The sequence below is a fragment of the Malania oleifera genome, chromosome 7 (genome assembly GCF_029873635.1).
Source record: "Malania oleifera isolate guangnan ecotype guangnan chromosome 7, ASM2987363v1, whole genome shotgun sequence".
Taxonomy (NCBI): Eukaryota; Viridiplantae; Streptophyta; class Magnoliopsida; order Santalales; family Ximeniaceae; genus Malania; species Malania oleifera.
In genome coordinates this window covers 2,709,592-2,723,958 of record NC_080423.1, presented here as the reverse complement: position 1 = coordinate 2,723,958, position 14,367 = coordinate 2,709,592, and the positions used below count along the sequence as shown (strand labels likewise).

General features: G+C 35.9%; 1 protein-coding gene across 2 annotated transcripts in view; it reads right to left on the bottom strand.

Moving 5' to 3' along the window:
- LOC131160173 (cyclin-dependent kinase E-1) overlaps nt 1-14,367 on the bottom strand; it is a 61,245-nt gene that overhangs the window by 31,935 nt on the left and 14,943 nt on the right. Inside the window, exons 3-5 of one of the 2 annotated variants that reach the window (XM_058115558.1) lie at nt 2,979-3,082; nt 2,845-2,887; nt 1,556-1,654 (exon numbers count right to left, since the gene is read on the bottom strand). In XM_058115558.1, coding sequence (XP_057971541.1) covers nt 1,556-1,654; nt 2,845-2,887; nt 2,979-3,082 — 246 coding nt within the window. The remainder of the gene's footprint in view (nt 1-1,555; nt 1,655-2,844; nt 2,888-2,978; nt 3,083-14,367) is intronic. The other variant, XM_058115559.1, reaches the window with a different exon arrangement.

The window sequence follows — 14,367 nt, the reverse complement described above, 5'->3', positions numbered from 1 at the left end:
TGTGAAAATTTAGAAATGGTTAACAAACATAATAATATAAGTTTTAGAACTAATATTTTACAAATTAAATACATCTATGTTTTGTATGAGGTGGAAAAGTTGTAAAATAGTATGTGTATCAAACATATTTGTAAGATAATGTACATTAAATATATTCAGTTCATACAAATGAAATTCGTAAATCATTTATATATTTTTTATTGTACAAATAATGATAATATAGACATGAATGGCTAAATAAAATGTTACTATAAGTTTATTTTTCATATAATTTCAAAAGCACTTGTAATAATCTTTTGTTTCGATAAAATAAATTAAGATAGAAATTTCACTTCACTCCTAAATTTCTCATTAAATTCTGACGAAATTTCATCGTATAGTTAAAATTTCGACAAGTTTCACTAAAATTTTGAGATTTCGATAAATTTTGGATGATTTGTTGAGATTTCGACGGAAATTATGCAAAACGGAAATCAACTGCCATTTCGATTTCGAGGGTGACGGAAATCGAAAATTTTGACAGAAATTTCGACAATTTCGTGGAAATTTAATACCATGCCTGGCACTAACTTGTTATTAAGATCCATGGGTGAATTAAAAGGTTTGGATCCCAACAGTACAATCTCATTCAAAAGATCACAAATATATTTCCTCCGTGACGAAACAATTACCATACGAGATCTGGATACTTCTATACCCAAGAAGTACTTTAATGGTCCCAAATCTATAGTTTGAAACTTAGTTTGTAGAAAATGTTTTAGGCCCTAAATACCTTCATCATTACCTGTAATTACAATACCATCCACATACACAATAGGAAGAATCCTACCCAATGGAGTACAATGATAAAACATGGAGTAATCTACTGTACACCTTCGAAGGTCAAACTCAAGCACTGCAACATTGAATCAATCAAACCATTCTTTGGTAGAATGCTTATACTAAGCATGAATCTCATCAAACAATAATCCAATATCACACCCAAAAGCAGTATTGAACGTGCTTACCGCATCATCTCACTCATAACTCCATTTTTTATCCAATAAAATCTCCATCTTCGCGATACTTATCCCTAAATCCACAATTGACAAGTGAGAAGCTCCTATGACTGTTCCTTTTAAGTAGTTTTTCTATATGCAACACTATCGCCCATGGTACATCAGCAACATTGCTCCATTGAGAACTGGATGTCACAGTTTGAGCAATGGAAACAACCTCTCGAACATTCAGAGTTAATGATGCAAAAATTAGACCAGCTCCCGGACCACAAGCACTTTTGACAAAAATAATTACATGTAGTGAAAAGGCTAGTGTGAAGAATTAAAAAGGGGAGGGGGGATGACAAATCATTAGATAAAAAGGAAGTAAACAATGGCACATCTGGTTTAATATTCTATAGGGATCTGCAAGTCATAATTTATCACATGCATTATACAGCAATATGATGAAGTGTTGAATGAGCTAACTCACATTTAAAAGAAAAAGTAATGACGATTATGTGGCACAGCAAATACAAGTAATAACAATGGGTTAAGAACATAACAGATGCCCCTACCCCATTTTCAGATAATGGCTTTAGGGGAGCTTGATAAATTCTAGCAAGTCCAAAATCAGCGATTTTAACAACACCTTGCTCATCGACATCACCCATAACCTGGTCAAAGAACATTCATGAAAGCAAGGTAGCAGCATGTATGTAGGCTAACATTTCAAGAAAAATAAAAATAACAATAACAATAAAGATAATTTATTGCTTTCTATGGATAACACTGTCACACCATAACTGGACTTCTTTATCTTTTTTTTTTCTTTTCTTGTGGAACCCTTGGAGTCGTCAGGTTCGATCATGGCCCCTCCTAACAATGAGAGAGGGTTCTCTCATCGGACTGTCCACCAAAAGGAAATCCTTCAATCTGATTTAAGACAGAGTAGGAGAGGGTGGTTTAGTTTTGTTATTTGAAAGTAACAATCTTGTGCAGAGGAGAGAGCTCCAAGCGACTCTCCAATGATGGCTGTTGAAAAAGGGGGGGAAGAGGTGGGGAACCAAATTTGGTAAACTCAGAAGGCAAAATGTCATTGAAAGGTGGTCCAGATGGGTGCAGAAATGAGGAAAAGATTTGAACAGAAGCTAAAACATTCTGGTGAGACAGAGCCAAAGTTCTTAAGGAGAAATGCAAAAGGTGAGTTAGGTATTGAGGAAGATCCATGTGTTAAAATGACAGAGGGTTAGCAAAGGCAAGAAGAAGATATGGGGAGGTCTCTCAGATAATGATAATAAGGACCTTAGGGAATTTGATTTTGAAGGGGCATTGCTTTTGGATGAGATTCAAGAGCAATATGGATATGATTCTGACTCTTCTGATATACTTGGGGATTTATTGTACATGCATCCATCTCAAACGGGAGGGTTGGTGGGGGTCACTATTTTTGAGATGGATTGGTTAATGATCAACAGTGTAAGGATGGACATCGCCTACCCCTGTAAAAGAGATTTCTGAGAAGGATCTAGAAGCTCAGTATTAATGGATATGACGGATTTAAAGCTCGCTGATCCTGGAGAGAACAAAGTGTCTCAATGGTGATAATAGTAAAGGACTGGAGGGAACTAGTTGATTTGGAAGTGCTCGGTGAACTAAGATGGAAAGGAATTAAAGAGGGGTTTTCTTGGTTAATTTGTGTTGGCTCTTTAGTTCATTTTTTATTTTTTGGAAGACTTCCTGCCACTGCTAAGGTTGTATCTCTCTTTTCTCTATCTCATATACCTTCTTTTTTATCAAATAATAATAATAATAACAACAAATGGACTTTTCCTGTAAAGTATGGACAACAATATTGAAACCATACCAAGATATTTGACGGCTTTAGATCTCGATGTATGATCCAATTGCTGCAAGAAAAGTACCCATGCATATCAATCTGCAGCTTATGGTGATACTGCAACTGAACTGAGCACCCAGCATCCCACATTCAAACTTTACCTATGAAGATAGTTCAGTCCATTAAGCAGCTGCCAGAGCAATGACTTCACAGTGTATTGATTGATACCATGGCTAACCTTGTCCCTATGATGTCTAATAATTTCCTGTATGTTCAAGGAGAACAATTGAGTCAAGATACAGTGGAATGTCATGAGCATAAATTTATGGCCACATTAGTTGATCCGTTTAATAATTCTAGGACTAAAATCAGTTCTCTTCTTTTGGGAAAACATCTCCGATTGTTGAAAGAATCAGTTCCAATCATGGCATCAACAAACCTCACCACACCGTGGCATCCAAAATACAATTTGTAATTACTAATAAGGTTAATAGAAAAGTTGTGCGATCGTCGAATACCACGAAAATTGAAAGACAGTTCTAGAAGGCAACTATTAGAGCAACTATGCTCTATGAATCAGAATGTGGGCAACTAAGAAACAACACATCCAAAAATTAAAGGCTGCAGAAATGAGAATAATAAGATGGATGAGTGGCATGAGTCGAGAAAATAAAGCATTGGCACATCTGTAGAATGCTAGGACCTGGCCCTTAACCCAAGTGTTATATTTAGTTTTTTTACTAAAATCTTCACCTAGGAGAGAAAGATGGATTGTTAGTGTGCATGATTTGGAAGATATTATCATAGGAATGTAAGGCTCTTTCTTTGACTGGACAGCAGTGGGTTACAGCAAATTCATTTGGAGGAGAGGATTGGTTTTGGAAAGGCATCAGCGCCACCAAGGAGAAGCAAAAATCTTTGAATCTGATCCCTCTCGCCATCTTTTGGTGTGCTTGGAAAGAAAGAAATAAGAGTCTTCAAAGATTCAACTACTTAGCTTCAGACTTGCAAAGACCAATGGGTTGCTGCTGTCTCCAGCTGGCTTAGTGGGAAAATTGTTAATGATCATTATGTAATCCTTGATGTTTGCAACACTCCACAGAGTGGATGATGTTTTGTACCACGGGTCGGCATCCCCTTGATGCCTTGCAAATATTATTTTCCCTTTGCTGATTGAAAAAAAAAATGGTATACTTGGTGGAATCTGGCATTTCTTAACCGAACCTTTTGCATGGGCTCGTCGTGCACTTATATGGTCTGGAGAGGCTTATAGCACTAGTAAAAAATAAGGTAATGGAAGAACATTTAATATGGTTTCAGCACTTAAAATGCAGACCAAATAACACTCCAGGAGAGATGACTAAAATTGTTCTAATTTCTAAAAGGCAGTAAGAAGGGGAGGGGTAGGGGTAGGTCTCTAATAACTTGGGCAGATTGTAAGGATTTGACTACACTCCAACTTTCTGCGGGTCTTGCCAAGATTGTGCTCATATATATACATATACGCACACAAGGAAGAAGATTCATGTAGCCTACCCCCAAAATAGCATGCATACATAAGCAGTCTATAAAATATATGAAAAACATTAACATACAAAATGAAGTTGATGTATTGCGAGAGAGAAATATTTGGGGGGCAAACACATAGATTCAATTCATTCAAAACTAACCAACATAAAGAATCCTGTTTCAATGAAAAATATTACTAGGAAAACACATATTCAATTCATTCCAAAATAACGGACCTAAACAATCTTGTTACAACAATATTTTTTTGGATAAGAAAAATATATATTAAATGAGAACAAACATAAGTACAATGAGAGAATAACAAGATGTCCTCCAAAAAACAAATAGGAACCTCCAATCCCTTGAAGGTTGGACTGCTCATCCCCAAGGTTCGTACAACCTCTGCTAATTTTTTTATGGGATAGAGAATTGTTTTTGGTTTCTTTTTGGGCCCGTTTATTTGGGGGATGAGCAGTCCAAACTTCAAGAAATAAAATGGAAATCCCAAGAAAAGGAATCTCTATTGAATATAAGAAAAGAGGAAATCATATTATTATGACGGGAAAAGAGGCAATATAACTGATCAACGGGTGAAGATTTAGCTGACCCCCCCCCCCCAAACAAGGATCTTCCCAAAACCTAATGTGGTTAAAGTTCCAATTGAAATCTTGTAAATGGAAGAAAAGAAGGATAAACTTGAGGCAAAGGAACCTATTGTCTAGTAGACGTGTAATCAGTTCGGTTTTGCCCAAAACCAATGACTGAACAGAATTAATCGGTTTTAAAATTCTCAAATCAAAATTGTATCATACACTGATGGTTTAGTTTAACCCTAGACTGAACTTTTCCAGTTCAATTTGGTTTTTAGTAAAAAAATTTGATTTTCTACTAAATTTAAAAAATACTAGAGTCAAAATTAAACAAAGCCAACGTAATGGCTCAAAGGCAATGGGCTTTCCAGCCTAAAATACAACGGCCCATCCAAGTTTCAAGTGAGCTTGGCCCTCTAATGCTGCAAACCATGGAGGGATGCTTGATGCATTGCGTGGGATGGATTATTATAGCAGTTGGAAGGATCCTCTCTTCTTCCTCCACGTCAATGTGGAACAATTTGTTCCCAACACAACAAGCCTTCAGACTTTAGACTTCAGACTGTCCACTCCTCTCTTGTCCCACATCAAAGACAACGAAATCATGGGGGGGGACTTGCTTCTCCATAAAAGCCCCTATCTAACCTCGGCCTCCCCCTTGGAGGTAGCTCAAACTCTGACACCACCGGGATTCTTCCTAGAAAAGGTGGCTAGGAGGATTGGAGGGATGGAAAAGCTTATTTTTCCCTTGGGGGTTGTGCCACTGACATTAGTGTCTCTCTCTAAAATATCCCGATTTATATTTTTTGATAGCAAAAAAAATTATATTAATGGGAAAAGAATTTACAAGAGGGAGAATGAGATTTCTCCCTAATACAATCTTGAACAAACTAGAAAAACAACTGAAACCTACAGGAAAAAGAAAAACTCAAAAAGCCAGCACATTCCTCCAATCGTTTTGAACCTCCTGAAAAATATTTCCTCTACAAAAAAACCAAATCCAACACACCACAGTGATACTAAAAACTGGATCTTATCCCAGACCAGCTCCCAAATCAATTTTTTCCCAGAGAATACTTTGCATTATGTTCCATCCATATCTCCCATAAAATTGCAAATAGACCACACCTCCATAAGGCTGCCCTATCCTTCCTTTTGCCAAAACTTGTAAAAGAAATGGCTACTAAATCTTCCACCAACTCCCCTCCATAATACCAAACAGCCTAATTCCAAATCCTCCCAGCAAAGTTGCAGCACAGAAGGAGATGAGAAGATGTCTATTGAGTCGTTGAAACAGAGCAAACAAACATCAGGAGAAAGAGCCTTCAAAGGTCTTCAGATTTGCAACAAGTTGGTTAGTATTTATTTTATTAAGCACAACCAATCACTACAAGAAAACTGGTTTTTAGTGACGGAAGTATTAGTGACGGATGAAATTTCGTCACTAAAAGTACAGTATTAGTGACGATTTTTTAGAAACGTCACTAATAGTTCGATTATTAGTGACGAAATTTCATCTGTCACTAATACAGCACTTTTAGTAACAAAATTTCATCTGTCACTAATAGTCCAGTTTCCCCGCTCAAACTAGCGAGGGAAACCACTTTTCGCGCAAAAACTATCCCGGGAAACAATTAGCGACGATTATTTAGGTATTAGTGACGATTTCAATGTGTCACTAAAAGGAACTTTTTAGTGACAGTTAATTAACCGTCACTATTATTATTGCATTAATAAATAAAACAAATTTATTTTTCACTAATAGTGACAGTTTGGAATATTCGTCACTATTAGTCCATTAGTAGTGACAATTGGGAAGCTTCGTCACTACTAGTTCTTTTCTTTTAATAAATAAAACAAATTTATTTTAAACTAGTAGTGACGGTTTGGAATATTCGTCACTATTAGTCCATTAGTAATAATGGTTCGGATGCTTCGTCACTACTAGTTCTTTTCTTTTAATAAATAAAACAAATTTATTTTAAACTAGTAGTGACGATTTGTCATATTCGTCACTATTAGTCTATTAGTAGTAACAGTTCGGATGCTTTGTCACTACTAGTTCTTTTCTTTTAATAAATAAAATAAATTTATTTTAAACTAATAGTGACGGTTTGTCATATTCGTCACTATTAGTCCATTAGTGGTGACGGTTCGGATGCTTCGTCACTACTAGTTCTTTTCTTTTAATTAATATAACAAATTTATTTTAAACTAATAGTGATGGTTTAAAATATTCATCACTATTAGTCCATTAGTAGTGACGACTCGGATGCTTCGTCACTACTAGTTCTTTTCTTTTAATAAATAAAACAAATTTATTTTAAACTAGTAGTAACGGTTTAAAATATTCGTCTCTATTAGTCGATTAGTAGTGACGGTCCGGATGCTTCGTCACTACAAGTTCTTTTCTTTTAATAAAAAATTAATTCATTTCACACAAGTAGTGACAGTTATGGGATTCGTCACTACTAGTTCTTTTATTTACAGGGTTTCGCCCCAATCTTCCTCATTTCCCTCCTTTCCCTTATCTCTTTCCCGCCTCCTCTCCCAATCCTCCCCTCAGGATTCTCCTCTCTCCATCGTAGCGCAGTCACCATTCGTCGCAGCCCAAGGGCCCGTCGCCATTTGTTCACTGACCATCGCAGCCGAGGGCCCGTCGCCATTCGTTCACAAAACCCATCGCCATCGCAGCCCCTCGCCTTCGCCATCACCAGGGAGATCAGTAGCTTAGCTTCCAATTTTTAAGCCTGGGGGCTTCATCCTTCTTAATTCCTTTGATTTAGGGCATGTTGCATCCTTATTGCTGAGTATTGTGAGGTGGGTAGGATTTTGTGGAAATCTCATGGAATGAACTCTGGTCTTAGGGGACATAAAAACATGGATTAACAGGATCATTATCTCAATTTTTTTGTGGTCTTGGTTTTGGTTGGCTCTTGGATGATTTAATTTTAGTGATAATTACATTATTTGCACTGGAATATTATGCAAAAACTAACTGTTTTAGGAAAGTCATTGGATAATGTATCTCAAGCAACCAATAGTTCTAACATATTCTAGGGCTAGAGTCCTTGGTGCTAAGGCATTGATCCATGACATAAATTACCATATGGCAGAAGTATCAAATAATTCTAGAAAAGAAGAAAAAATGTCAACATTTTTTGTGTTTCTACTTCGTGTTCCATGAAGGTTTAAGATGCTTCTTTTATAACTTTACTGCTTCTCCAACCCCTGCCACCTTTTTTCCTTTTTTATTGCGTGGGGGGGTTGGGGAGAAAAATTTAAGAATTATTAATTATTAGGTTCCAGTGATAAACCATATGCATTTTTTCCTGAATAAATCTGGAAATATACACATGTTCTGCTTGTATGGAGTGATTGATGAAGAATTATTCAATTTTAAACAATCCATGCAGAAAATAAGAAGCAGATTTCTTTTAAAATTAAACTTTTGAGCTTCTAGTCATCCCTCGAGATTTTAGAAAACCTGAATATAATATTCAAGCATGTGCTTTTTTATGCTTTGATTTTGCATGCTGGGAATGAATCTAGGTTCTTGCATGCTCTTATATATAAACTCTTTTTCAGGTAAAATTTTTTTAGGAAATGTTCACTTTGCATTCGGCATGCTGCCGAAATTTTGTTAAAAACTTTTCCAAAATATGAGATAATAGATGTTGAAGTATATAATTGTATAAGCACCAAATGAGATGAGTAATGTTCTTGGAACCACAAATAGCTATTACTTGTTGGAAATCAAGCTCAAAAGAGGAAACTATGTCCATAATTTTGGAAAATTGCCCATTTAGTGTTATAAGAAATGATGCAATATAAGAAATGCAACCTCATTTAGGGTTATTTTGAAAAACAGTCATTGCAAAATTTAAATGGTAAAGATGTATTTGAAAAAAAATACTATTAGTGACGGTTTTTTGATTAATAGTAACGATTTTGATCCTTCACTAATAACCTCATTTTTTGTAGTAAGACTTTTAACGTACTTTACTTATTCAGTAAATGAGTTTTAAAATTAAATTTATGTTAAACTGTTTTAATAAGTAGGGGTGAATATTTTCTCATAATGTTATTACTAAGTATGCCCTTCTGAAAAAAATGTTGTTCTCAACATAAATCTTAGGGTTTCATCTTTCCTAGCCGATGCCTCCCCAAACGAAGCCTCGGGCTGCCTCAAAGCACAGCCACTCGCCACGATGCGCTGCCAAGCAGCAGAGGGTCCAGGACCCGCCAAGGAAAGAGTCTTCTTCCAGGGGACGAGCGGCACTAAGTGAGCACGAACGAATTTCAGATAAGACAAGAGCACCAAGGGTGACTCTTGAGGATGTGCAGTTACCCCTAGCACGTTAGCAGTCCCCGAATGTTACCCAGGGCTTACAAAGGACATGCCCGCTCAGCCAGTGTTGTTCCATATGATTAGGCCGACCATGCCACTAGATGTTGTCGCGGGGCCTCTGACGGACACTCCTGACCAGCTAGTGCCGCTCCGTATCCTCAGGCCATGCAAACCACCACCCTCCCCTCTTACCCCTAACTTGCGTCATATTATGGAGTTAATGACACGGGACCGAGACGCCGCTAGAGCAATAGCCGCCTCGCCTTGCTCGGCCAGTTCTGATTCTGATTCTAACTCTAATTAGGATAGACTAGATACTTGGGATCTTTTGATGCGCTTTCTCTTTTTTGCTTATGTATTGTGCTCATGCACCCTTTGCTTTTATTTTATTTTCTTTTATTTTATTTGTTTTTTCCTGTATTCTGTTTTACCATGCTTTTGAATGGCTGTACGCATGCTTCGATGTTTCTATCTACATTGTACTGCCTCGGAAATTAATGAAAATACATGGTGATTTTGGTTTCTACCTGTATTTTGTGCTTCACTATATCATTACATTTTTCTGGCTATTTCTGGATTTTATGTGGATGTTACTTACACAGACAAGGTAGGCAGATAAGTGTTCACTTTTTTTCTCCTTCTTGTGGCGTATTTTCCTTTTTTTGAAGGAGGGCAAATGTAAATTGTGTTCTCAAGTATTTGATTTTTATTTGTCTCTAGGAGAAGGAGTCCTGGGATATGAGCACTCAGGAGAAGATTGAAGCTGCTAGTAGAAAGAAAGAAGAAGGAAATGCATTGCTCAAGACTGGTAAATATCTTAGAGCTTCAAAGAGATATGAAAAGGTACATTTGCACAGCTGAATTTCATGAGGATGAACCCAGCTGAATTTCCTGTATACTGATTTGCATGCTTGAACTGAACGTCATCTGCATGGCTGATGCAGAATCTTATGAACTGCATGCTGGTAGTTGCTTAGATTGTTTCATGTTTGGATTGAAAGCATGAGAACACACAGGGGAGCTGAACTCCATCCTTAGTGAGCTGGCCTAAATTTAACTATCTTAGGGATTCAATTGAATTGTATTTTTATTATTTTCGTGATTTGCAGGTTTGGGAAATGTTCTATTTATAGATGGCATGCTGCCGAAATGTCGTTCGAAATCTCATACATGACTACAGTCATTAAAATGTGTGCCGAAATGATTACAATGTCCTGTCTATTTTGAAAGGATGAGTGAATAAATGAATAATTGAATTTCATCCATTTAATGACACTAGAAATTAGTTTAATTTTGGGTGAAAGCCACGTGAGATTTTTTTTTTTTTTTTTTAAATGTGAATGGAATCTGGTGCGGAAGACCACTATTAGGAATTAGTAACTAAGCCCACATTTTTTATACAAAAAACATTACTGTCATGTAGCACTGGAGTACTCCCACTACACCCAGTGATTAATTTAAAATAAAGAGTCTATTTTGATGGCTAACTTAAAGTAAAAATAAAGAAGGGTGGTTAGGGAGGCTTTGTGTGAGCCCACAAAAGTGAATCGTATTGGAATTGAGCAACCGACTTTTTTATTCTACTTATTAGCACAAGGCTACCCATTTTGCATCCTAAGAGTGGTTGGTTGTGCTTTATAGACTTTAGAGTTGAAATGTATACCCATTATGCATAGCGAAAGTGCATGTGAACTTGATCTCTTCATCATAAGCATTGTACAAACCTTGGAAATTTTCCTAAGAAACCTTATCACCTTCTTTCCTTTCTGTCATAATGTATGACTTGATGAGGAACAACAATCAAATTAGCGTGAGGGTAGGATTTGATCTCTTTGTTCCTTAAATATTGGCATGAGAAAATGCTACTTACCTTGCCTACTTTCCCTTTATGTTGTTGAAATTAATGATAAATCTGATCTTTTACGTATTGGCATTAAGAAGATCATTCCTACATAGGGTGTTGGACTATGAAGACGAATTCTTAGCATTGCTGATGCTGGTTCTTGAAACTCATAGCTTACGAACTACACGTTTCAATCTTTCAAACCCTTGACAGTTATTGCTTCATTAAAAAATTCGTAACCCCACCACCCCTGGCGGTAATTTAAAAAACCAGGAACTTTGTTTTGCTACTACTGGAATATATTCTTGTGTTGAACGCCAACTGCATGGCTGATGCCGTATATTGTGAATTGCATACTGGTAGTGGATTTAGGTTGTTACATGCTTGAAATGATTTATTTGCTGAAAACAACCAGGTTTCAGGTACATGTTTTATGGGAAAATGTCCAATTTACAGACAGTGGTTCCTCCTCGCAACAATAAGGTGCTTCTTCTTGTACATTGTCATGTTAGGATCTTAGTTCAACCGATCTCACAATATTCTTTGTGTTTTGTTTTAGAAACTAGTGGAGTCAGTAAAGATTGAATGTTGGGGTGTTGTGAATTTTTTAGCTTGATGTGATATCCGGGGTCTTGTGAGAGATCTAATCAAATGTGGAGAAATGAAATGAATTGTAAGTTTTATTATTATGTTTTCTGCAATATAAGAGACGATGGTATTATGTTATATGAATTGTACATTGAACTACTGAAATACATGTTTATGCTGAACGCCAACTGCATGACTGATGCAGTATATTGTGAATTGCATGCTGGTAGTGGATTTAAATTGTTGCATGTTTGAAATGATTTATTCGTTGAAAACAACAAGGTTTCAAGTACAGGTTTTATAGGAAAATGTCCAATTGACAGACGGTGGCTCCTCCTCGCAACAATAAGGTGCTTCTTCTTGTACATTGTCATGTTAGGATCTTAGTTCAACCAATCTCACAATATTCTTTGTGCTTTGTTTTAGAAACTAGTGGAGCCAGTAAAGATTGAACGTTGGGGTGTTGTGAATTTCTCAGCTTGATGTGATATCCGTGGTCTTGTGAGAGATCTAATCAAATGTGGAGAAATGAAAGGAATTGTAAGTTTTATTATTATGTTTTCAGCAATATAAGAGACGATGGTATTATATTATGTGAATTGTAGATTGAACTACAGGAATACATGCTTGTGTTGAACGCCAACTGCATGGCTGTTGTAGTATATTGTGAATCCATGCTAGTAGTGGATTTAAGTTGTTGCATACTTGAAATAATTTATTTGCTGAAAACAATATACTGTTTCAGGTACAGGTTTTATGAGAAAATGTACAATTTATAGACGGCATGCTACCGAAATTTCATTATTTAATGCTTATTATATGAAGTTCTGGTGCACTCATAAAATTCATTACTGGTTGGATTATTGTGTACTGTTTATTGTAAACACCCAATTTTAGAGCATATCTCTATGGAAAATGTCCTATTTATAGACAAAATGCTACCAAAATTTTTCTAAACTGATAAAACTTAGCTATTTAAAATTGTATCATTTTTTTAGCTATGTCCGAATGTCCGATTATTTTGCTATCAAATCATTGATACTTATAATACGTATACATATATGTTCAAAAATCGTATACTAATATTTTTTATAATTCTTAATTTGTAAGGTTTGCGGCTGTCACAACATCAGCACGATGCCATGCACCACAGTCAGATGCAGCTTTTGATTATTTTTTTTTAATATTTTTGTTATCTGAACAAATGGAATTTCTTTATTTTAATTTGAATTTGAATAATGTATTCGTATTTGAATTTGAATTTTGAATTTTTTTTGTTATCTGAACATATGGAATTTCTGTATTCTAATTGAATTTCAATAATTTATTTGTATTTAAATTTCGAATTTGAATTATAATTTTCAATAATTTATGAATTTTTTTGTAATTATGGTTTAATGTTATGTATGCGAAAATGTAATTATAGATTTTTACAAGAATTAATGATTAAAAAATAATAATAATAATTTTAAATTATTAGTGACGGTTTCAAAACCATGACTAATAAATGTCATTTTTAAGTATTGGTGACGAATTTCAAAACTGTCACAACTATCAGGGTAGTAGTGACGAATTTTAAAATCGTCACTAATAATAGAATAGTAGTGACAAATTTCAAAATCGTCACTAATATTGAACTAGCAGTGACGAAGTTCAAAACCATGACTAATAGCATATTAGTAGTGACAAATTCTATATTCGTCACTATTACTCTGGTATTAGTGACGTTTAGAAAATCGTCACTACTAGTCTACTATTAGTGACGATTTTGAGCGGAGTCAACGTAGAATTTATAGTGACGGTATAATTGTTTTAGTGACGGTTATAATCCGTCACTAATACTCTATTAGTAGTGACGAATTTTAAAATTTGTCACTAATAAGTATTAGTAACCGCAGTTATGGCAACTATTTCAAAACCGTCACTAATACTTGGAAAACCGTCACTAATACCATTAGTGACGGTTTTGTGATTATTAGTGAATTTTTGTAGTGAATAAAGTGAAAGCCTTAATTTTTTAGGGAGGCCAAAGGAAAGAGCAGAAATGAAGAATTAAAATGGATCAAGAATTCAAAAAAATATTTGCAAGAATACACTCCCGACTGATCCAAGGACCAAGTGCAAAAATCCCTCCCCGACAAAAGATTACTTCTGGTCAATAAAGATAGCAAAGAAGACAACTCCTCCATCTCCCTATCATTAAGGGGTCTCCTAAAATAAAGGTTCCAAGAAAACAAAGGACTACTCAAATCGCCAACAAGAAAAGATAGAGCTCTATTTTGCTTAGCACTCAAACAAAAGTGACTAGGAAAGAAGTAAACAAAACTACATTATCTAGCCGAGGGCCTTTCTAGAAGCAGATATGTGACCCCCTCCCCACCACAAGTTTAGTGTAAGGGGTGAAGGAAGGAAATCTGAGAAATGGACCTCCATGAACTCCCCAAAGAACATCTTAAATTACTGTTGGTATCCTAGTCCCACCATTCTCATCCAATTCAAACTTACTTGTTATAACTCAATGCCAAAGGGAAGATTCTTCTAGAGGGAACGCCATAACCATTTAGTTAAAAAGCGGTGTTCTTGGACACCAACTTACCTAGACTCAGACCTCCCTCCTTTTTAGGCTTACAAACCGCTTCCCATCCAAGTAAGTGACCCCTACGACCCCC